Genomic DNA, 24,137 nt, shown 5'->3' on the forward strand with positions numbered 1-24,137 from the left:
ATATTCACACACATCAAATACAACACACACACACACACACACACACACACACACACACACACACACACACACACACACATCTTCCATATTAATGAACAATACGTAACATAGAGGGTCCAAGTGTATGAGCTCTTATGTCAGAGCCTAAGGTTCCCTGTTTCCAGATCTCATCTCAATATTCACTCTATTCTCTGGGAAAATCACATCCGGACCCAGGCTGGAATAACCCTGGGGGACTGCCCCTTGCTTGACCTATGGCATCTCTGGATGGATTGATAAATCCAGCTTCCACCTCCCTCCGTGATCCTCACCGTCAGCGTCTTCTCGGGACCCTTCTGCATCTCCGCCTTCATTTACTTTGTCCCTGTCCCTCATCATTCTGCTCATGTCACAGGTTTTTCTCCCCCTCTCTTCGCCTCTTTGCATTCCCAAGGTTTTCTTCCCACCGCTGGCTGTACTTGCCATTTCTGCCCAACTGGAAGCAGGTGATTCCTTTGCAAAATGTTTACAGGTCCATCTCTACATTCTGGCTTCAATCTGAAAACAGGTAGGCTGGGGATCTGGCGTTCGACAATGTAAGGCACAGAATTCTGTCTGTCAGCCAACCTACATTTTTCTTCAAATCCAAGATTCTGGAGTAGCACTCGATCACCTGGGCTGAGAGAAGAACAATGGATCTTTCGATCATATCTCCTCTTGTTTCCTTTCTTCTCGCCAACAGCAGATTCTGTTAGCTCATAAGCTGCTTTCAATTCCTTTTACTTAATCTTGACATATCTTTGGTAAGACGTCATTGAGGAGCCATCACTTGTAAAACTCAGGTCTAAGTGCGCTCTGACCGCTGACCTAACCATAAAAGAAATGCAGAGAGAAACCACTGGCTCCATTCAGGCCACAATTATACACGTTAATGAGATTCCCAATGTGTCTACTTCCCCGATGTTTCAGTTTCAGCAGGGTCCAGTTAAACTTTTCCAGCTGTTTATCACCCTGAGGATGATACAGAGTAGTTTGTAGTTTTTCCACTCCTAACAGATCCAAGTATTCGCGCCCACTGGGTAGTTCATAGCGCATGAGAAACCATCCCTTGTCAGAGGAGGAGGTTTACGACACCATTTATCCCCCACCTACAATGCTGTCCTTTCATAAGCAATAGGGTGCCTGTATGTATTTTCCCACTAACCTTGTCAGCGTCCCCTTCCTGATGTGCATTCCACAATTCACCTGAGCATGGATCTTCCCGCTGAGAGATTGACAAATCAGAAAGACCTGTGTTGAAAGTGATGAAGTCGATGTTGCAGTTCACTTCAGAAACTGTCTTTGTGGAGCCCCCCAAACAATTAATAGTTCTGATGCTTGAAGGACAGTTGGGCTTATCAACCCTGACAACTGACATATGGCCTTCACCATGCATGTCCAGTCTTCACTTTCTACTGGGTTCAGGTGTCGACCTCAGGACAGAGCGTCCTTATCAGTGTTTTATCTCCCAGGTCTGTAGTCAATACTAAAGTCATAAGCATAGAGGGCCACTGGCCGCCAGTGCCCTGCAGCATTCAACTCGAGATGTAAGTCAAAGGAATATTGTCTGTCTGTACCTCAAACTTTGCTCCATACATATAATCATGCAGTTTTTTTTTTTCTTCCACAGTCCATTTTAATGCTGAAAACTCTAGCTGGGTAGTTCTTTTCAGAGGGTGTTAGGCTTGTACTGACAAGAGCTACTGGGAACAATCCTCATGCTTGATCTCTCAGTACAGCACACCTCCAGGTCCTTCACAGCTGGCATCCAAATGGCTCAGATGTCTTGAAGAAAATTTTGTCAAAATAGAAAATGTAATAATGAGCTAATAATAGATGTAGGTGTATCTGGAATGAATAACATTTAAGAAATATTTGACTAACTGGCCAAATCACAGTGACTGCTCCCTTTCAGACTACGTGTCCTCTTTCAGATCTGTAGTAAGAACAAAGACAGTAATGTTCTGTTATTGTTCTATTATTCAACACACATGAGACATTTTTATAGAAGCCTATAATGTAGAAATATAGGAGCTCTGGTACCAGGTACACATTTTGTTTACACAGATGGTCAATAAAAGCTAACACTGCAACAGAGCCCCTTTTAATGGTCATATTATTAGTCATAGCCATTAATAAAATGAAAATTTAATAACATGTGCTGTGGCATCAACTATATGTATTGTTTAGCAATGCTATATAAGAGATATGAAGTGTACCCAGAGGAAACTGAGCATTAATAAGTAAGAAGATTCACTCCCAAGATACTGGTCAATGTGGATACATGTATGGTAGTTTACAGCAAAATTTACAATTGTTTGATTGTGTTTCTGTTGAGCTTTTTCACTTTTCTTTGCTTGCCGAACATGGAAAAACAATCATTAAATCAGTTAGAGACCTGTATGAGGGAATTTAAAAAAGGTTGCTAAGGCTTTGCTTTTCAAATCAAGCTAAAATATGAAATGGCTGTGTTCAACAACTAGGCCTTGTTTTAAGGTCACAGTCTGTTTGTGACAAGACATGGTCTTGCTTAACTGAAAGTTATCTTATTCATGCTTTTTACACAACACTGCGTGATAGAAAGCAGAACCTGAAGAAATTTGGTTGTTTATCAGTGAGTTCAGTCAAGCTGGCCTAATGCTATTGCTTAAGATGAGATGACTACGACAAAATATTCTACACAGAGTGGCAATCACCTCTGTGAACTGCAGCCATTTGTGAAATGTACAGTCATCCTTATCGTATGAAGAAAATATATTTCCTTAATGAGACATAAGACGTGTTTGGGAAATCCTATTCATTAATATAACGCTCTCTTTTATTTGTCAACCAAAAGGTCATGTTAAAAGTTATAATCTTCATTCCTAGTCTAAAGCTTCCATTTTAGTTGTTAGTGACTTGTTTGAAATAGTTATGAACGAAATTACATTTTACAATTGTGTAAATTCACATCTGAAATCTGTTTCATAAGGGCATCTGGATACAGTAGGTGACCTCACATCTTTTTTCCCCTCCTGTTTTCACGTTTGTATTGCTCAGTTGCATTAGGAAGCCCTGGAATGTCAGAGAGATAAACGAGAGGTGCAAAACTTTCCTTTGAACAATATGCGATTAAAAAGCAAAAAGAAAGAAAGAAAGAAAGAAAGAAAGAAAAAGAAAGAAAGAAAGAAAGAAAGAAAGAAAGAAAGAAAGAAAAAAAGAAAGAAAGAAAGAAAGAAAGAAGTATAACTGAAAATAATGTTCATTGCTGACCTTTGCCATTTTGAACTTTGAACTAGCTACATTATGTCAGCCCCTAACCTCCTGAGGGTGGGTACGCCAGAGAACGTGTTTGTGGAGGCACAGGACTATACCGGTGGAGATATTGCCGTGCAACTTTTGGTGAAAGACTATCCACGAAAGACCAGAACCATAGTGTCCAAAAATGTTGTTCTGACTGTGGCCAACAACTATCAACTTCTAACAAGCATAGAGGTGAAGATAGACAATCTGTGTCAGATTCAATATGGTTGTTAAACTGTACATGTTTGTATTAAAATGTATTTTAATGTTCTAAGAAATGTTTTTAGCAAGGCAATCTTGATTGCAACATTATATAAAACATCATTATTTTCATGTATTTATCAAAATTACAATATAGGAATATCAGTTCTTTAATTTAGCCTTTCATATTTATCTGTTGATGAGATTACTTTTTGAAGCAGTGTATTTAGACTGTATTCACCTTAGCTTACTGAATAAAGTGCATGAGACAATGTTTTATACTGTCCTAAAACTTCAGGACGTTGTCAAATGTTATTGCCTTTCATTCATCTTTAGATTCCAAACTCAAAAGATTTCTTTGATGAAGATCCCCTGGAGAAGCAGTATGTTTACCTGCAGGCCCAGTTCCCTGGCAGTTTGCTGGAGAAAGTGGTACTGGTCTCCTTCCAGTCTGGCTATATATTCATTCAGACTGACAAGACCATTTATACCCCAGATAACACAGGTGAGACTGGCCTTAGATTAACATATGAACAGAATATGAATGGAACTCTTTTGTCATTTTTTTAAAATAAATGTATCATGAGAAAGAACTCACCAGGACTTTTTTGTTATTTTTTCTTTTCTCTACAGTTCACTACAGGGTCTTCTGTTTAACACCTGCTTTACAACCTGCTGTAGGTGGGATTTCGGTGGACATTATGGTAAATATCCTCATGGGGAAACGCACACAAACACACACACACACACACACACACACACACACACACACACACATACATGCTGGGCTTATGAAAAGCATAAACCATTACATGTAAGTGTTCATAAATACTATAATAGTTTATTGAAGAACACTTTTATTAACATTTCAATATTCTAAAATTAGAAGTGCAATAAAAACAAAAACAGGACTGTGACACCTATTTCCACTTTTATTCAAATATACAAATTCAAATACAAATAGTTTTGCTCTCCCAACAAATACAGATACAAATACAAATGCTGGGCTCTCAGCACATCCCTAATATACATCAGGGTTTTGTTAGCCGGTAATTGCCAGTTTTGCCCGGTAATATTAATAAAAAAATGGTAAATTAAAATCTTGCTGGTCAAAGTGTCCGGTAATAATGTTCATACAAAACATATGAGAGTGATGCAGCTTATTTGCAAGACACATTGAACACATTTGATTTCAGAGGACTTTGCTGCAGTGAAAAAAGGGGGAAAATAGAATGTTACCTGGTAGCCTATAGGCTATATCTGATGCCACGTATGCTTAGCCTTTTTTTTAAAAAACAGGCTACAGATGTTACAAGTTACAGATGTTTTGTAATAACCCATATTTTAGAGGCTAATGTTACGTTTTTGCGAGGGGAGAAATGCGAGGGGAGAAATAGGGGCCGGGTCTGATGCCACAAGTGTGGCGGGTTGGGACGAGGGCCCTGGCGGACTGGACTTACAGTACAGAAGCTGCCTTTTGGTACATGGAATGTCACTTCTCTGGGGAGGAAGGACCCAGAACTTGTGCAGGAGGTCGATACTGACTAGATATAGTCGGGCTAACTTTTATGCACAGCCTTGGCTCTGGAACCAAACTCTTGGATGGAGGCTGGACTATATCCTCTCCAGAGTTGCCCAGGGTGAGAGGCAGCAGACAGGTGTGGGGTTACTTGTTAGCCCCTGACTGAAAGCCACTGTGTTAGAGTTTGTCCCGGTGAACGAAAGGGTCACCTCACTGCAATTTCAGGTTGCAGGGGGGAAATCTCTGACTGTCCGAATGGCAGCTCGGAGCACCCAGCCTTCCTAAAGGCACTGGAAAGTGCTCTAGTGAGGCCATCATCTGGGGATTCTGTAGTTCTACTGTGAGACTTCAGCACTCATGTTGGCAATGATGGAGAAGCTTGGAGGGGAGTGATTGGGAGGAGTGGCCCACCTCATCTGACCCCGAGTGGTTCTCTGTTGTTGGACCTCTGTGCGAGGCATGGATTGTCCATAATGAGCACCATGTTCGAGCATTAGGCAGCTCACAAGTGTACCTGGTACCAGAGCTCCTTAGGCCAACGGTCAATGATCGACTTTGTGTTCTGGACACTCAGGTGAAGAGAGGGGCAGAGCTGTTATCTGATCACCACCTGGTGGTGAGTTGGATCAGATGGACAGGGAGGCTGCTGGACAGACCTGGTAAACCCAAGTGCATGGCGAGGGTGAACTGGGAACGTCTGATTGAGGAGCCTGTCCATAAGGTCTTCAGCTCACAGCTCCAGAAGGGCTTCTGCCTGATCCCAAGGGAGGCTGGGGACATGGAGTCCGAATGGACCCTGTTCGAGGCCTCCATTGATGAAGCAGGAGCTTTGAGCTGTGGCCAGATGGTTATTGGTGCCTGTCGTGGCAACAACCCAAGGACCCGGTGGTAGACCCCACCGGTGAGGGAGGCTGTTACGCTGAAGAAGGAGACCTTCCAGCTTAGAGGTATCGGCAGGCCAAAAGGGCCGCAGTGATGGGGGGCATGGAAGCAAACACTCGGGTATGGGAGGACTTTTGGTTGGCCTCATAGAGGTTCTGGCAAACCGTCAGGTAATTCAGGAGGGGCAGGCAGGGCCTCATCCAGGCTATTTTTCAGCAGGGACAGGGAGGCTCTGACCTGATGTAGTCTGATGGTGGAAGGAACACTTTGAGGAGCTCCTAAACCCAATCGATACACCCTCCACAGACGAGGCAGGGCTGGAAGATTGAGGGGGGTTGGGGGTTGTTGGGGTGCAGAGGGTGTCTGCAGGGATTGCGTCTCTGCTTTTTGCAGGTGCTGTTGGCCTCATCAAGCTGTGACTTTCGGCATGCATTGGGGCGGTTTGCAGCTAAGTGTGAAGTGGTTGGGATAAGGATCAGCATCTCCAAATCTGGGGCCATGGGTGGCCTGCCCCCTCTGAGTTGGGAGTGAGTTACTGCCTCAAATGGAGGAGTTCAAGTATCTCGGGGGTCTTGTTCACGAGTGAGGGTAAAATGGAGTGTGAGATCGACAGGCGGATCGGAGCAATGGTGGCAATCATGCGGTCGTTGTACTGGACCGTCATGGTGAAGAAGGAGTAAAATTCTCAATTTACCACTGCTCCTCCGCATTGAAAGGAGTCAGTTGAGGTGTTTCGGGGCACCAAGTCAGGATGCCTCCTGGGCGCCTCCCTGTGGAGGTGTTTTGGGCACGACAAACTGGGAGGAGACCCCAGGGCAGACCCAGGACACGCTGGGAGAATTATATTTCTCAGCTGGCCTGGGAACGCCTTGGGATCCCTCAGGAAGAGCTGGTGGATATAGCCGGGGAAAGGCATATCAGGGCTACATTTGATATGATATAGTATGTGTACAAATTGTAAGCATTGTTGCCTATGATGTGAGATCACGTAAGGTTGACAGTTCACATATCTTTGTAATTCACATAAGGGAATTTAACCTCAAATACAGGATTTAATAGAACACATGATAAAGTTGTGTCATCAAAACATTCAGTAACTTTTTTATTGTTTTTTTTTGGGGGGGGGTCCCAGACCCCAGATAACATTATCCTTCACAGGGAAACAGTCTTTGCAAACAAAGGAGTTAAGTCTGCAACATACAAACTGCCTGAAATTGCCAGGTATGTTTAGAAAAAACGATGCAATGTTTTAAATGATCGAAAACACATAACTGGACACGAGTTTTAGCATGTTCTGTCGATATAAAGATAATGATGCTACTTAATCCAAGTTGAGTCTGTGATGGCAGATGCTACACTGCAGATAGTATTGTCAGAACAGCACTTTAAAGAATGGACTGTTCTAATACTGTTTGTTCTTTGACACTTCTCTCTGTGAAGCCCAGGGACCTGGAAAGTAGTGGCTAGTTTCATAAGCTCTCAACAGAAGAATTTCACTGTTAATTTTGAGGTTAAAGAATATGGTGAGTGGGTTTTTTCTTCTTCTTCTTCTTCTTCTTCTTCTTCTTCTTCTTCTTCTTCTTCTTCTTCTAAATGTTTTCTGCTGTTCATTTTTAATGTTTTCTGCTGTTCTTGAAGGTGCAGTTGATGACTTCCTGTCTCCCTTTTCTTAGTTCTGCCCAGTTTTGAGATTACCTTGGTGCCCAGAAACGCCTACTTCTACGCAGATGATCCTGAGCTCAAGGTCGAAATATTTTGCAAGTATGATACAGAAAAGCACATTTTCTTATACATTTAATTCTATTCTGCTGTCAGCTTACATGAAGAACCCTCATTATGCGTTGTTCTGTATGTTTCCATATGTATGATTTCTCAGTAGTTGATATTAATGAATCTAAAGCCCATTGTTGATGCCAAACACAATAGAACATCAACACATTCTTCCTTTGTTCTTAAACATCATCTATAAGCTGATGTAAACTTTGGCAGTCAAATCTGAAATAATATGTGTTAAACTATGTTTGAATATATAACAACCCTGCCCCCCCCCCACACACACACACACACACACCCCGACACCCTTCCTCAAACTAATACTTGACAACTCCAAAAATAGACTTGTGTCTTACTTTTGATGTTAAGCCTTCAGCTGTAATTTAGGAGCATTTACATTGTTTGTTATGTTTTTGAAGGTATTTGTTTGGAAAGGAGGTGACAGGAACAGGTTTTGTATTGTTTGGAGTGATGCTCGATGAGAAGAGAACTCTTCCTGGATCCCTACAGAGAGTAGAGGTGAACATCCTAGTTCCTGCATAAACTCACCTGCACACACACACACACACACACACACACAAACATATGCACACACAAAGCACATATGCTTTTGCTGGTCATTGTGATGTGATAATCTATTCTGGTTGGTTACAGATCAGAGATGGCTTAGGTGAGGCTGTCCTAGAGAGAAAGCATATCCTACAAACCTTTCCTGACATTAAACAGATTATTGGAAGGTCCATATACGTCTCTGTCAGTGTATTAACACAAACTGGTAAGAGATGATCTCTCTCTGTCTCTCTCTCTGTCTCTCTCTCTCTCCCTCAAAAAGTTAAGTTGAACTACTGTATTTTACTATTTGTTTATCATTCCTGGACTGAAAGTTTTAATCTAAATACAGTGTAAATCATTCAGTCATTCTGTGTGTGTTCATGTGTGTGCTTCTAGGCAGTGAAATGGTAGAGGCACAAAAGGGTGGCATTCAGATTGTGACATCACCATACACCATTCAGTACAAGGGAACTCCCAAATACTTTAAACCTGGAATGCCATTTGACGTCTCGGTACTAAACGTTATTCTTGCAATTTTTTTATTATTAAGTAAATATACTGGGAGGGGAGGCTTGAGCAACAAATTTCTACATCTTTTTGGGGCAGAAACACAGATTTATTGGTTGTTACTGTTATAATTTCAAACTGAATTATGACAATATGTGATTTTAGCACCTAGCCACATTATAAACCAATGATCCAACTTAACAAGTTAATAGTAATGAAAGGATTCCTTTTTCTCTGAATGTTAAGTTTCCTCTGTGTGGATTTGACAGGTCTATGTAACCAACCCTGACCAATCACCAGCAAAAGACGTTGAAGTGGTGGTTCAGCCTGGTGGAGTCACTGCTAGAACGAAAGCAAACGGGATGGCAAAGGCTACAGTCAACTCCGAGGGAGGATCCTCCAAACTGGACATCTCTGTAAGCTCCCAAACTTAAGCCCCACATACAGTAATTTACATTCTGCCAGATCAGAGAATGTGAAGAATGTAAAGTAATCAAAAACGCTTAGTTACAGGCAAAAGTACAAACTTGAAGGAACTTTCATCTTGAGAGCCACGATGACAGACATTTACTTTTGCAGTAACCTGAATTTTACCGTTAAAATTTGATTTGATTTCAACTTACCTTTCAAATTGCTGTCCTATTACTATACTTACCATTCAACCCTGCATGTGTAGTTTTCTGTCAGATAAGATAATTGTTCATCTTTTTTATTCTGTCAAAATAATCTCATGTCTTACATATTAACTTGGTCGGATATTCTAGCTTCAAGCCAAGTAGCAATTTATTAAGCAGAAATGAATGAGAGAATGGTATTTAATGTTCGTCACTTAATCAAAAAGAATGTTTGTCACAGGGATCAAGGTAATTGTATGCTTTCAGATTTTGGGTTACCCTTGGCATAAAATGATAGGTTTCATGGGTAGTGAATCTTGAGCGCCCAGTACACAGGAATAATCATTGCAATATCAAACGCTGCTTTATACTGCAGTCCTCCCTATTTCCAATACTGAGGACCAGTCAGATGGAAGGTATTTGTCCTAGTCATGCACAAACAACACATATCAGTTAGTCAAGAGTTTCATGATTTATGTAAAAAATGTCTTAGTTTAGGATATGGAAAAACGTGATGGTGTGACAATATAGAAACTTCGTGGGACCAAATAATCCTGTTCTTTTCTATCTATCTATCTATCTATCTATCTATCTATCTATCTATCTATCTATCTATCTATCTATCTATCTATCTATCTATCTATCTATCTTTTTTCAACATCAGGTGAAGACTAATCATCCAGGCCTTCCGGATGAGAGACAGGCGAGGAACAGCATGTCTGCCTCTGCTTACACGACCAAAGGGGGCTCCAAAAACTACCTGCACATTGGGGTAGATGCCGCAGAACTCCAAATCGGAGATCAGCTCAAGGTCAACCTCAACCTGGGCAACAGTCCTGGAGTCCAGGATCAAGATTTCACCTATATGGTAAGTGTCCTGCAAAAACACAAAACACAAAAAAAATCTTATAGTGCACAATCACAAATATAATGTTCATCACACTGTACTGAGTATCTTATGTGTTGCTTTTTGTAATGTCATTACATATTTACTGTCAATGTCAACAGCGACTTAATTATTGTGCACTGAGTGACAAGTGTATTTTTATGGCATGGATACATTTACTGTTGCATATGTTGTACCAAATACAAGTGCTCAAGTGGGAAAACTGAACATGGGATTGAGTTGCATTTTGATTCTGTTCAAACCACATAGATATAGAATACTGTCTTATATTTATACTCCCTTTAGTCTTCCTTTATTGCTCCAGTAATGACATATTTAGTAAACAGATGCAGATTATACATAAGACATATTTAGAAAATGCCAGACGGTAGAAACACCAATGGAATGTAAGATAGGGGGAAAAAGCACTGTAAATAAATATTCACTGTATTAGTGTAATGAACATATTTCTACAGACATTTCAATATATTCACGTGAGGGGTTTTATGTCTTTCTAAAATATTTTCATTGTCTTTTTATTTTCTCTTTCTCAACAGATTCTTAGTAAAGGACAGATTGTGAAAGTTAAGAGATTTAAGAGGAAGGGCCAGGCTCTGGTGTCTTTATCTTTAACAGTGACAAAGGACATGGTTCCTGCTTTCCGTCTGGTGGCGTATTACCACGTGGGCTCTTCAGAGGTTGTGTCTGACTCAGTCTGGGTTGACGTGAAGGACACCTGCATGGGAACGGTACATTTTAGGGAAGTTGTTGAGAAGATTTCCAACCTAAATTTGTTCAATTTTTGTGGTTCTGTTGTTATGGTGACATACTCACATCACCATTCAGGTCCATTTGGTGATTTTAACTGGTGAGAACACATTTCTTCTCCATTCTACAGAATATCAAGGCATTGCTTTATCATGGAAAAAGTAAAAGAGAATTTTGTAAATTTCACAAAAAACCCCCCAAAATTATACTGTACAGAACATCCCCATCATAAAATAAAATCTCTCTCTCTCTCTCTGTCAGCTGAAAGTGGAAGCTGTTCCTGCCAGGGACACATACAGTCCTGGTAAACCTTTCAATCTAAAGATCTCTGGAGACCCTGGGGCCAAGGTTGGGCTGGTGGCTGTGGATAAAGGAGTCTATGTGCTCAACAACAAGAACAGACTCACCCAAACCAAGGTGACCAACCAAGTCAAACACAGTTATATTAGTATTTTATTAAGGTTACAGAAACCAGTGATGTTTTACTTCAAATGTACATGTAGATGAAATTAGTGGCGGATGAATAACATTATATCTCCATGCAGAGATTGTCATAACTGCTGCCACTCCTTGGGTACAGACCATACTTAGATGACTTTTCATTAAACATTTTTGAACTACTTGTCTAAATCTAGGCGTAAAAACAGGCCATCAAACTGTATGCATATTGTGACTGACGAGGGAGATATTTGCATGTGGTTTAAATGGGAAACACCTGTTACATGGAAACCAAAAATTCTGGGATGCTTTCAAAAGTTTGCGTTGCATTTGTGCTAAAAATGTCGTTTTTACAGAGTCATGGTGTGAAACTTTGCGGCCTAGTCTCTTCTCTCTCTTCTCTTCACTCTTCTCCCTCTCAGTCTCTTGAGGCGTAGTTGTTTCTTTATTTATTCGTTTCTCTCTCTCTCTCTCTCTCTCTCCCCCCCGACAGATCTGGGACATCATTGAGAAACATGACACTGGTTGTACGGCTGGTAGTGGTAAAGACAGTATGGGAGTTTTCTATGATGCAGGACTGCTGTTTGAGTCCAATACTGCAGGAGGCACTGCCTACAGAACGAGTACTGAAACCATTTTTCTCATGGATTTTAGACGAAATTCGGAATGCCACATAGTTCAGATTACAGTACACTGTGCAGCATAACACTTTACTGGACTACAATACTACTATCTAGCAGTGGGGGGGGGGGGGGGGGGGGGGTGTTTAAACACAATACAGAATGAAGCACTGTCTGCCATGAATATTTTCATGTAAACTATTAATTAAAAATCGAGAGTGTTTTAGAGAATCGATACAGTATCACAAAACATAATATCGAGATATTCAAGTGTACTAATATTTTTTACACTCCTATGTTACATTTGAGAACAGAATGAAGTACTTAGTTTTCATATTTTTTTTTATAAATATATAACACAAACTTGTACTAGCTGTAGATACACTTATGTCAATAGAATCATTATTTTAATTCTTTATATAATATGCTGGAGGGGGGGAGGATTTCAGTTCACCATTTCATGAAGAAAAAAAAAAACAACGTATGTCAAAAAATCTATTTATAACTAAGTTCTGCCATCTAGATGTGCCCTTTCTGCATTTTAGCATATGCCCATTTTCCTAACTGTGTCTGTTATACCATCTTCTAATACTCACATGCACATAGGTGTTCTGTGTTTTCCCTGAAGGCATAAGAATGTGTTTACCTCTCTTTGTTTTAATCACTATTCATTGCATACTTTTCTAGCACCACAGTGCCCCAGCCCCTCAAAGAGGAGACGTCGTGCTGTCACTATTGTGGAGATGACAAACAGAATGGGTATGAGCCTAAACAAATTCACTTTAATCTTGCCAAGTGTTAGCTTGATGGTGTGAATTTAAACAGATCTCTACTTGTTGATTTTTACCAATTAAGCTACCAGGTAGGGTAGTTATTCAGATATTGAGATGCTTACTCCAGATTAAAAAGTCACAAAAATCCAAAAGCTCAGGTGATCTTGATTCCAAAAAAGTCACAATTTTGCAAAATAAAGGAAAAGCAGGTGATTCCAAAAAGCAGAAAACAAGAAAGAATACCTTTGACAGATCAGGGGGGTATTTCATAACATGTGTTTAGTGAAAACTCAGAGTTAGTTAACTCAGAGAAAGTTGTAAACCTTCTAATAGAAGAGCCCTATGGCTTCACTCTCCTAGCAAAACAAAGTCAAAGTGCTCTTCTATTAGGAGGTTTACTACTTTCTCTGAGTTAACTAACTCTGAGTTTCACTAAACCCGCATTCTGAAATACCCCCCCCCAGATCCAACAGTCAAGAGAAAAGCACTTCAAAATAAATCCAAAGAGGCAAAACAAAAGAGTGTCCAGGGGAAAGGCAAAGTACAAGATAATGAGGAATCCAAACATACAAACAATAGAGAACAAAGCTAAGGTCTTGGCCAGGGTCAGACACGTTGAGAACATCAAAGACTAAGCCAAGAACAAGACAGCAAACACACACATATGATGATCACATCTAGGCACATGACACTGAAATCGAGACACAGGTGAGGTAGCTAACAAGAGAGTGGAGTAATCACAAAACACAAAAAATGCAAAAAAAAATTGGATGTTTTGAATGCTCACCAGAGGTCGACAATGTGCCCAAACCATGACATTTGTAGACCGCAAGTTTCACAAGAAACTTCAGTCATCCTTAGTTTGCATTGGCGATGACTACACAAACAGTTCATCTGGGTGGTTTCAGCTCGACAGGGTGAGGGGAACGGTTTCCATTCTCATCTCTAAAATTTGCGCAAACGTGTAGTAAGTCCCACAGATGCTCAGTACTCAGAATTCAGAAACCATCAGTTGTGAAACCCCGATGGGTCCGACTTCCTCTGAAACTCTGCCAAGTAAAGGTCAGGTCTCTCTCATCCGATGTTTTCTCTCTCATCTGAATACTCTATTCATCTTTTCCTTGTCTAAATGAGGATATATTTCCATATCACAAAATTACTTTTGGCAAGGTGCCAAACAAATTCAGAGCAAATAATTAAAAAAAAATGTTAAACTCCATTTAGCTTTACCTGAGCTCCCTGCAAGCGTTGGTTATTTTGGAGATAGTACAGCCAGATATAAGCCCAGTTTACTGAGCTTTTTGTCAATATATTCAATATCGCTCAGTATTAGCCTGGTTCTTCAGACCCTCAGGCAGCCTTCTCTCTCTCTCTCTCTCTCTCTCTCTCTCTGCCCCATCTCTCTCTGTTCTCAGCGGGTAAATACTCAGGCCTGTCAAAGCAGTGTTGTCTGGATGGAATGAGAGAGAATAAACTGGGCTACACATGTGAGAGGAGGTCAGAGTTCATCATTGATGGGGACGAGTGTGTGAAGGCTTTCATTCACTGCTGCAAGGAAATGTCCACTCGCAAACAAGAGGCCAAGGATGAACAGATGCTTCTCGCTCGCAGTAAGATCACTCCACTGTACCAACACACACCTTTATTTACACCACAACCAAACACACACACACACACACACACACTTGCACTACAACTTAAAACATAGTCCTAGGTCAAACAAAACTCAGAAATCTCATTTACACCCTATATACAAAGTGAAGAACTAATTACACACAGTCCTTATCCCAACTACAGCAGTCTACACAGACGCCTCAATCAGACCATAACTGCACCATCATTTCCGCAGCAGGGAGAGTCACATCCACCTGTGTGTGTATGTGTGTGTGTGTGTGTGCGTGTGTTGCAGGTGAGGAAGATGATGACCTCTTTGTGGATTCTGATGACATCACATCACGTACTCAGTTCCCAGAGAGTTGGCTTTGGGAAGACGAACTGCTTCCTCAGTGTCCAGGCAACAAGCCATGGTTTGTGGGAAATTAAGTTTTTTGAACAGTTTGGTTTCAAAACTCTTTTATTATCTGGATGCAGTGAAACTCTAGTGCGAAACTGAAAAACAGTCGGACAAATTAAAAATAAATGAATGCATAAGTAAGTAAGTACGTGAATAAAGAAAGGGAAATATATTTAGCATTTAAATATGTAATTTATAATTTAGCTATGTACTTTTTTAGTATATGACGTGACGTAATTTTCTTGACACAATTAGTAATAAATGATCATAAATGATACAATACAATTTGTCATCAATCAGACCCTGCCAATGCCAAAATACTGAAAAGAAAATACATTTTTGGGGTGTTGCCAAACTTTTTCCTGTAAACTTTCCCTACTTATCCATTTTTCAAGCACAATATTTCTGTGTTTCTTCATTTTAGCTCCACAACTTCTATTACCAAGAGCAGCTTCCTGAAAGATTCCATCACTACCTGGGAAATCACAGCTATCAGCCTGTCTCCATCTCTTGGTCAGGATCCCAGTTGTCTTGTCATCTGTCTGTCTCTCTATCTGAAAAATAGGTCTTTACCATTTTTTATATTTTGCACCTAGATCTCTTTCTCTCTCTCTCTCTCTCTCTCTCTCTCTCTCTCTCTCTTTCTTTCTTCAGGTATCTGTGTGGCGAATCATTTACAGATGGTTGTTTTTAAGTATTTCTTCATTGATCTGAAGTTGCCTTATTCAGCTGTGCGCAATGAACAACTAGAGATCAAAGCCATCCTGCATAACTACAATGACTATGACCTAGACAGGGTAATTTCTGTTTATTAATAGCATTTTATGGGCTAAATTTGTTTTGTTCTCAGAAACTGGCATCCCTGTTGAAGGCATATGTGTAATTTTACTGAAATTAAACTACATGCAGTTTTCAGTTTCTGTCTGGTGACTTGCTTTTGCACAATCAAATGACCAATACCATATGTTCTGAGACATGATTGGCTGGTTCTCTCTCTCAGGTGCGAGTGGAGTTGATAGAGACTGAACATGTGTGTAGTTCTGCCAGCAAGAGGGGCAAATATCGCACATATGTAAAAGTGAATAAAATGTCTTCGCGTGCCGTGCCCTTCGTCATCATCCCGATGAAGGAGGGAGAGCTCTCCATCGAAGTGAAAGCCTCTGACACAGAAGGCCTCAGAGATGGTGTCAGAAAAAAACTGCGTGTGGTGGTAAGACTGAGGCACTGACAGTTAAGCTTAAAAAATCAAGTTAGTGAGCCAATGAAATTGTAATATATGTTGATATGGGACAGTTTAAAGTGTATGGACTGGTGTTGAGACATAAAAACATGGATTATGTTAGATTGATTGATTTAAGGACTAAACTTAGCCATCAGCGATGCAATGCAGTATATACTCCAGCATAACATCTGTTCCTCTCTTTCTTTCCCTGTTCATTAGCCCGAAGGTGTACTAACCAAGGTTGAAGTGAAGAATGTGGAGCTCAACCCAGTTAAACATGGTAGGAGTTTAACTACCCCCCACCCCCCACCTCCCCCCTTCGAAAAAAGCATATTATATATATATATATATATATATATATATATATATATATATATATATATATATATATATATATATATATATATATATATATGTATGTATGTATGTATGTATGTATGTATGTATGTATATAGTACATATCATAACATTAGCCACATCTCACACTTAAATTACGCTGCCCCAGTGCTGAGGTCAAAAATTAAAGTCAGGGAACAACAATATTATATATTTATCTTCATATATTTTCATTAATATGAAAAAAAAGCAATGTTTTTTTTTTATATCATATATCTCTGTCTTTCTCCCTCCCCTCTCCACGCAGGTGGTGAACACACTACATTTCTCAGGAGTGATAGACCAAGAGGTCAAGTGCCTGGCACCCCAGCTAGCACACACATATCAGTGACAGGTAAAACCCGCATACAGGTAACATGTAAAAATGTAAAACACACATTGAGTATTCCTCAGCATACATTCTTGTCCTTTGTTCTCCAGGTGAAGAGATCAGCCAGACCCTTGAGCAGGCAATCAGTGGAGACTTCATGGGCTCCCTCATCGTCCAGCCAGTGGGCTGTGGAGAACAAAATATGATTTACATGACCCTTCCCCTCATCGCCACGCACTACCTGGACAACACCAAGCAGTGGGACCGTGTGGGACTGAACCGCCGAAACGAGGCCATTAAACACATCACCACTGGTCAGTGACCCTCTGTAACTAAAGGTTTCACTCTCTCAGATCTGTAAACACTCAGATCATTGAGGAAACTGACAGGATCAGTAAGCTTGGCTGTAGTGTAAAGTGTTGTGTAGAGATCCCCAATTTACAGCAGCATTCAAGTTTCAGAGTGTTTCGAAGATATTTTCCAATGGATATTCTCATAAGACCAGTAGGGGTTTTTTGGAGAGTTTTTTTGTGAATTTGAAATGGGTTTCTGAAATGTGTCTTAAGTTTTAACATAGATATCTGATATTATAAGCCATGCATCGAGTGGAACTACAATATAGTTGTAACTGTCTTAATCAGCACCATGGGTTAAATATCTGCAGGTAACTGTAGAGATATTATTTGTTTTGATTCCTGAATTAAGTACTATGCTATGTTAATACCAATAACCACACAACTGGTGAGTGTTTTTAGCATGCAAGTGGACATTATTAAATCTCTATTGCCTAGGTTACCAGCGTGAGCTTGCCTATCGTAAACCAGACGGTTCTTATGCTGCATGGATCAATAGAAAAAGCAGTACATGGTAAACAAAGCTGTCAACTCCTCTTTTTTTGATAAATCTGTTTATTTTAAACTCCCAAAACTAAAGTGTTAAACATTGTTGTAATGTGTCAAAGGCTGACGGCGTATGTAGCCAAAGTTTTTGCTATGGCCAGCGACCTCATCACTATTCAGGAAAACGTGATCTGCAGCGCCCTCAAGTGGTTGATTCTGAATGCACAACTTCCTGATGGCATGTTTAAAGAAGATGCTCCTGTAATCCATGGGGAGATGGTGGTAAGTTGGAGAGATAGTGGTAAGCATCAGTTACTTATGTCACTCCACAGATTGCTTAATCACACAAATTTGATCTGCAGCCTCTCTAAAGTAAGTGACACTCTCAAATCCTTGCTTTAAAGTTCTTCACAATTTACTTGTAATTGCAAGTAATTTAATTGTATTAATTAGTTATGATCACACTCTGTTTCCAGGGCAACGTGCAAGGGAAAGATGCTGATGCGTCTCTGACAGCTTTTGTGCTCATCGCTATGCAGGAAGGCAGCAGGTTATGTGAAAACAGCATTGGTGTGAGTCAGTCCCATATGCTTCCTACAGCTTTTTCTTTGATTGTTTGTCCCATCCATCCATAACAGCTGGATTTGTATCATGTTGTGTTCATACAGTTAATGTGTAAATGTTTAATGTTGATTTATTTAAAATGTAATAAACAAATTATGAGCTAAATGCTGAAATCCTTTTTTCTTTTCTGTCGTTATCCAGCTGTTTCTGGAGAAGTGTCATATCGTCCAAATGTGCTGACGCTTATAGTAACTGAAACTAAATGAAACAGTCACTGTTTCTTATTGTTTCGCCATTGTTTTAGTACCATAAAACAACTCTATAGATGGAGATTTGATACATTCCTCTGGCTGTAACAGATCTCTCTCTCTCTCTGTCTCCACTTCAGAGTCTTCCAAACTCTATAGAGAGATCTGTGAAGTATTTAGAGCGCCGGCTGCCATCTTTGATGAATCGTTATGCTGTTGCGATGTCGTCTTACGCACTGGCCAACGCAGGAAAACTTGATAAAGACACTCTAATGAGGCACTCAACTCAAAGACAAGGTTCTTCGCATTCTCTTTAGTCCTGATTTGTCCTGATGCCACAGTCAGTGCCACTTTCACTACTTCTTTTAATCAGGCCTGGTTCTATTTTTCCCCAATTTGTGTGTGTGTGTGTGTGTGGGGGGGGGGGGGGGGGCAATCATAGTTACTGGTTGGGCACTTTTTGCACACCAATAACTGCAAACTATAAATGCACAATATATTTAAATGCACAATTAAATTTAATATTCCAATTTTAAATTATATATAGGAGAAAAATGTCGCTATGACCTAGTTTTCAAGCAAGAGCCATGCTCTGTAAAACAGTCAGTTAATTTTTCCATCAAGTTTTATAGTGTCCAGCCAACCAATCAGAAACAGTTTGAAATTGTTGAGCTGACCAATGATACTGACACTAGAGGGGCAGAAAAAAGTGATTCTTCTACAGGATTCCAAACAGGCATAACTACTCTGACACTAAGCTTCCACACAGCGAAACACCTCGCAAATTTCACACTGTGAAATTTCACTCTTGGGGTGTGGTCATGAAAACAGCAAGCAAGTCACCTCACTCAAATGTTCGAGTGCTTAAATGAAGGTGGTGTATTTGCCCTGGCCAGAGCCGTTGAGAGAGTTTTTTCTATCGCTCTGGCCCCAACTAAGTTTATGTAGCATGTAAACAACAACCTATGTTGATGTAAACACAAATGGTTGCCCTTGCATCTTTTAATCATATACACGTTTTCGTGCTAGCCTTTAGCCTCTGCCATCTTGGTCGGACTTTTTTTGTTACTCCTGCCTCTCTTGAGAGCGTCCTGTACCAAACACATCACAAGCTGAACTGATCAGTCCTCGTGTGGTTCTCATTTGCATAAAGTTCGGGATTCACCATCTCAATTTGGCTTGCTTTGCCAGATTTGCTCCGAGCAAATTTTGACCCCATACAATCTGAATGAGAGCGAAGCGAAATTCGCTGCAATGGAAGCGTACTGTGACACTGTGATATACACTTGCTTCCAGCCAGAACAACGATCAGTCATTTGCTTGGGAAGTGCTCACCTCTACATCCAACCATTCTCTTAATCAAACTCAAACTGGGGTTTTAATGATTTGATCTTTAAACGCGCTTATAAAATCTATCATTGAAATGGAAAGAGTGAAGGACAGGAAAGATTGATCAGAGCTGGTCTTTCAGACACTCAAAACATCTCTCTGACTTTGGGAATTTAGCACTACTTAAGGTTCTCAGATTTGTCTTTCCTTTTATCCTCTATACAGATGGCATTTACTGGCAAGTCCCTGGTGGCCATCATTTCTCACTAGAGGCCACAGCCTATGGCCTGTTGGCGTTGGTCAAAGCCAAAGACTTTCAAAAGGCAGGAGAGATAGTTCTTTGGCTGAACAGACAGAAAACTCACTATGGAGGAAGTGGCACCACACAGGTATTCTCTCTCAGAACATCTCAGATCATTCTCATACTACAGTCAAACTGAACAGCATAATCACTGATCATTCTCATACTACAGACAGTCAAACTGAACAGTATAATCACTGATCATTCTCATACTACAGACAACCAAACTGAACAGTACGATAACTGATCATTCTCATACTACAGACAGTCAAACTCAACAGTATAATCACTGATCACTCTCATACTATAGACAGTCAAACTGAACAGTATAATCATTGATCACTCTCACACTACAGACAGTCAAACTGAACAGTAGAATCACTGGTCATTCTCATACTACAGACAGTCAAACTGAACAGTATAATCACTGATCATTCTCATACTACAGACAGTCAAACTGAACAGCATAATCACCGATCACTCTCATACTACAGACAGTCAAACTGAACAGTATGATCACTGAAGGAGAGGATGTCCTGACACTTACATCCTGACTGTTTTTAGTTACACTGAACGTTATGTTGTCTCCCAAGAAACTCATCTCCTGGGGAAAGATGGGAGACTGTTAAATAGGCAAATGGAAAGACACTATCCTTATTATACCTTCCATGTCTACTGGGTGTCGTAGCATGAGATTAGAGCCTGTAAATATAAATTGCTTTACTTAACGTCTTATTTTGCCATATTGTCTTCCTCAAGTGATCCTACTTGAGTGAAACAACCATGTATCACCTGCTTTCCTGTTTATATGAAACTGCTTTGCCCTTGCACTGAGTGTACAGTATTACCTGTTAAGCCAGGAACCAACTCCAAGGTGACTTTAATGTTTGGTCAAAAATGACATTGTTTGCATATTTATTCAACCCAAATTAATCTCTTACTCCGAACATAAAACTTCAGTCAACATTTTCACCCCCTTCTCAAAAAATGTTATTTCTGAATTTAGAACAGCAACCAAAGGCAGTCTGCCCATATCAGACACAAGTGTTCACTATCGAAGGGCTGGACAACAAACCACATGTTAGGCAATGTGACAGGATGAACCTGGAACATAAGCACTGGTTCCAGTTTACAAAGGTTTTTTTTGTGGGGAGAAGCCACCAATAGAAACACCATAGAGGCATGGCTGACTGCTTCTTGACAAGCAGCACCTGCACTTCATGGAAACCCATAAAGAAATAAAAAAGCAGGAATCTAAATCGCACACTCCTTCCCTGGTGACCATCCCAAGGCCCTGGATCCACTCCAGATCGGCTCCTGCGCAGAGCGCCACCATACTGGCACCTTTCTGCACTGGTCCCATTATCCCAGCACCTCTGCTACACATGTCTATGCTTGTAACTCAGTCTGCTAAATAAAACCAGGGCTTAAATACTCACCTGGCACATGTCTCTTTTCCACCTTGTGACATCAATTAACCTTAATAGTTTCTGTAGTGTTGAACAGTACGCCCGCTTGTTTCCTAGGCAACCATTATGGTGTTCCAAGCCGTGGCGGAATACCGTGTGCAGGGGAAGAAGCTGCAGGATGTAAATCTGCAGGTGGACATTCAGATCTCTGGCAGACAGAAGCCTGTGAAGTGGACCTTTAACAAAGGAACCTCCCAATTGGTCCGGTCTGAGAAGGTAAGAGATGATGTTGCTGGAGGAGTTGAAATGTTAAATAAAAAAAAATCATGTGTTTTGAGAAGACTTGAGAAGTTGAGAAGACATCATCCCATGATACAGTTCCCAAATAGATCACAGGATCCTAAATACTGGTCTAGTGCTTAAGCACCTTGATCCATACATTACCAAACAACACATCCTACCAAATGTTATGGGATGTCAATTTAAACATATTCCTATGTTCTATGGTTATTTTATGATGGCGTAGTGTAGATTTATTTTACGATAAAGAATTCGAAACTTATCAAAAAGTGAAATGACATTTTTTTTTTTATGAGACCTGACATATATGTGGGTGGTGCAGTGGATAGCACTGTCACCTCACAACAAGAGGGTCCTGGGTTTGATTCCTGGCTGGGCAGCCAGGTACCTCCCTGTGTTGAGTTTGCATGTTCTTCCTGTGTCTGTGTGGGTTTCCTGCCATAGACATGTAAGTCAGGTGTATTGGGGATACTAAATTGCCCCTAAGTGTGAATGCGTTTGTCAGTGTGTCTGCCCTGTGATGTACTGGCGACATGTCCAGGGTGTGTCCTTGTCTTTTGCCCAGTGAGTGCTGGGATAGACTTCAGCACCCCATGCGAGCCTACTTAGGATGAGCGGCTTAGAAAATGAATTAATAAGCGCACGACACATGTGCCCCCACCGCATCTCTAATTGGGATGAGTGGCCTAAAAAAGAATGGGCCTCATTCACCAATATCTTCCTAAGTGTTTTCTTAAATTTGTTCTTGAGAAATGTCCTAAGAAAAAGTCTAAGTCCGATTCACGGCGTGTTCTTAAGCTGCAGAATTGTTCGCACCTTTGTTCTTATAATGATGAATCCCATTGTCCTCGGAAGTTGAAAGAGCATGCCAGTTGTTCCTTATTAGCATAGCTAAACGCCCCCATAAAAGGGCATAAGACTACATGGCTGTGTGCACACACAGAAATATATGGAAGCCCATTTCTGCCACATTAAAAAAAACAAAACAAAACAAAACAAAAAGTTTGCTTAGTAGCGACTTTTTTTTTTTTCTCGGAATTCCGACTTTATTTCTCACAATTCTAAGTTCTTTTCTAACAACCGACAAGTAGCGTGAGCCATCAGTTCTGCTCCTGCTTTATTGGATCAATGCGACACGCATGCAGCAGCAGACAGGAGCGAAGGCTACAATGGCTGCGTCTACTCCGTCCAGGAATTTTAGTATTTATCTGTATGATTAAGAGAAAAACTGACTGTCACACACCTGCTTTTCAACCTGTCTGGATTCAGATGGGATAACCCATAAGTAGTGTATGTAAAACTACTGTTCACTTATCACAGTCTCCATCAACTGTTATATTCTCATATTGCTTTTTTTTGTTCATTGCACAAAAGTATGAATAACTAGACAGGCACCCGGAGAGCGCAGACCTCCACCAGGCTCAACAACCCACTCTTTTAGTCTCAGCTCGGCACACCATTCTATGTGATTACGACAGGTTCGCCCGTGCACCACGATCTCAGTTCATTTTACCATAGGCACTAGTGTTACGAAAGTGGAAATCATTTGTGGATCCACCCTGTGACTCGGATCCGCTCCAAAATTTAATGAAAATCGGCCCAGCACTTCTTTTGTAGTCCTGCTGAAAGACAGACAAACCAACCAACCAACGAATCACACCGAAAACATAAGCTCCTTGGCAGAGATAAATTCTGGAGTGTTACATGAAGTGTTAGTGTAGTGTTTATTCATTTTAAAAGACCGTAATGCTTTGTAAAATAATGAAAATGATTACTAAAAATATGATAAATATTATTGTAATATAAATCCTATAACACTGTACAACTGTAGAATTGAAGAAAAGGCAATAAACAATTCTTTTGCACAAACATGTCAGTACTCAAATGTGTGTTAGAGTGCTCTTGAGTGTGCGTAGATAAGAACAAATCACAAATAAGAAAACACTGGTGAATGTCAAACTGCATAAGTGGGTTTTAAGAACAAATTTCTTCATAAGAATGGTTGATGAATGAGGCCCATTGAATGAATGACACATATAAACCCCTCCCCCCACCAGAGAAACACAGGTTAAAGTATTTAAAGTATTTAGGTTTTCAGATATCAGATAATTATAGATGAGGAGATGACATCATCCAAACAGTAAACAATGAAGAAACATCTTTTGAAGATAATATGGATTGTATTTTGATCTTATTTAAGGTTGGTATGTTGATGTCTCTGTACTTGACTATTCTTTTCTTTCTTTGAGATTTTTTTTTCTTTTTTTACCTCAAACACAAACACTATGAGAGAAAATACAGTAGCACAAAGATGTTGTTAAACCTATGTTAGCAAGCTAAGAGGTAGCTAATGTTATTTAGCTTAAATT

General features: G+C 40.3%; 1 protein-coding gene across 1 annotated transcript in view; it reads left to right on the forward strand.

Annotated features, from left to right (window-relative positions):
- Positions 1-24,137, forward strand: part of LOC115816657 (complement C3-like) — a 29,010-nt gene that overhangs the window by 965 nt on the left and 3,908 nt on the right. The window contains exons 2-30 of the mRNA XM_030779691.1: positions 3,297-3,492; positions 3,838-4,006; positions 4,135-4,205; positions 7,038-7,126; positions 7,346-7,428; positions 7,579-7,666; positions 8,098-8,197; positions 8,333-8,453; positions 8,627-8,742; positions 9,007-9,153; positions 10,016-10,219; positions 10,795-10,986; positions 11,267-11,422; positions 11,937-12,066; positions 12,751-12,822; positions 14,252-14,446; positions 14,746-14,850; positions 15,280-15,363; positions 15,505-15,647; positions 15,851-16,060; positions 16,292-16,352; positions 16,716-16,802; positions 16,889-17,092; positions 17,570-17,645; positions 17,740-17,899; positions 18,094-18,189; positions 18,570-18,726; positions 19,984-20,147; positions 21,586-21,744. Coding sequence (XP_030635551.1) covers positions 3,297-3,492; positions 3,838-4,006; positions 4,135-4,205; positions 7,038-7,126; positions 7,346-7,428; positions 7,579-7,666; positions 8,098-8,197; positions 8,333-8,453; positions 8,627-8,742; positions 9,007-9,153; positions 10,016-10,219; positions 10,795-10,986; positions 11,267-11,422; positions 11,937-12,066; positions 12,751-12,822; positions 14,252-14,446; positions 14,746-14,850; positions 15,280-15,363; positions 15,505-15,647; positions 15,851-16,060; positions 16,292-16,352; positions 16,716-16,802; positions 16,889-17,092; positions 17,570-17,645; positions 17,740-17,899; positions 18,094-18,189; positions 18,570-18,726; positions 19,984-20,147; positions 21,586-21,744 — 3,835 coding nt within the window. The remainder of the gene's footprint in view (positions 1-3,296; positions 3,493-3,837; positions 4,007-4,134; positions 4,206-7,037; positions 7,127-7,345; positions 7,429-7,578; positions 7,667-8,097; positions 8,198-8,332; positions 8,454-8,626; positions 8,743-9,006; positions 9,154-10,015; positions 10,220-10,794; positions 10,987-11,266; positions 11,423-11,936; positions 12,067-12,750; positions 12,823-14,251; positions 14,447-14,745; positions 14,851-15,279; positions 15,364-15,504; positions 15,648-15,850; positions 16,061-16,291; positions 16,353-16,715; positions 16,803-16,888; positions 17,093-17,569; positions 17,646-17,739; positions 17,900-18,093; positions 18,190-18,569; positions 18,727-19,983; positions 20,148-21,585; positions 21,745-24,137) is intronic.

The sequence above is a fragment of the Chanos chanos genome, chromosome 7 (assembly GCF_902362185.1).
Source record: "Chanos chanos chromosome 7, fChaCha1.1, whole genome shotgun sequence".
Taxonomy (NCBI): domain Eukaryota; kingdom Metazoa; phylum Chordata; class Actinopteri; order Gonorynchiformes; family Chanidae; genus Chanos; species Chanos chanos.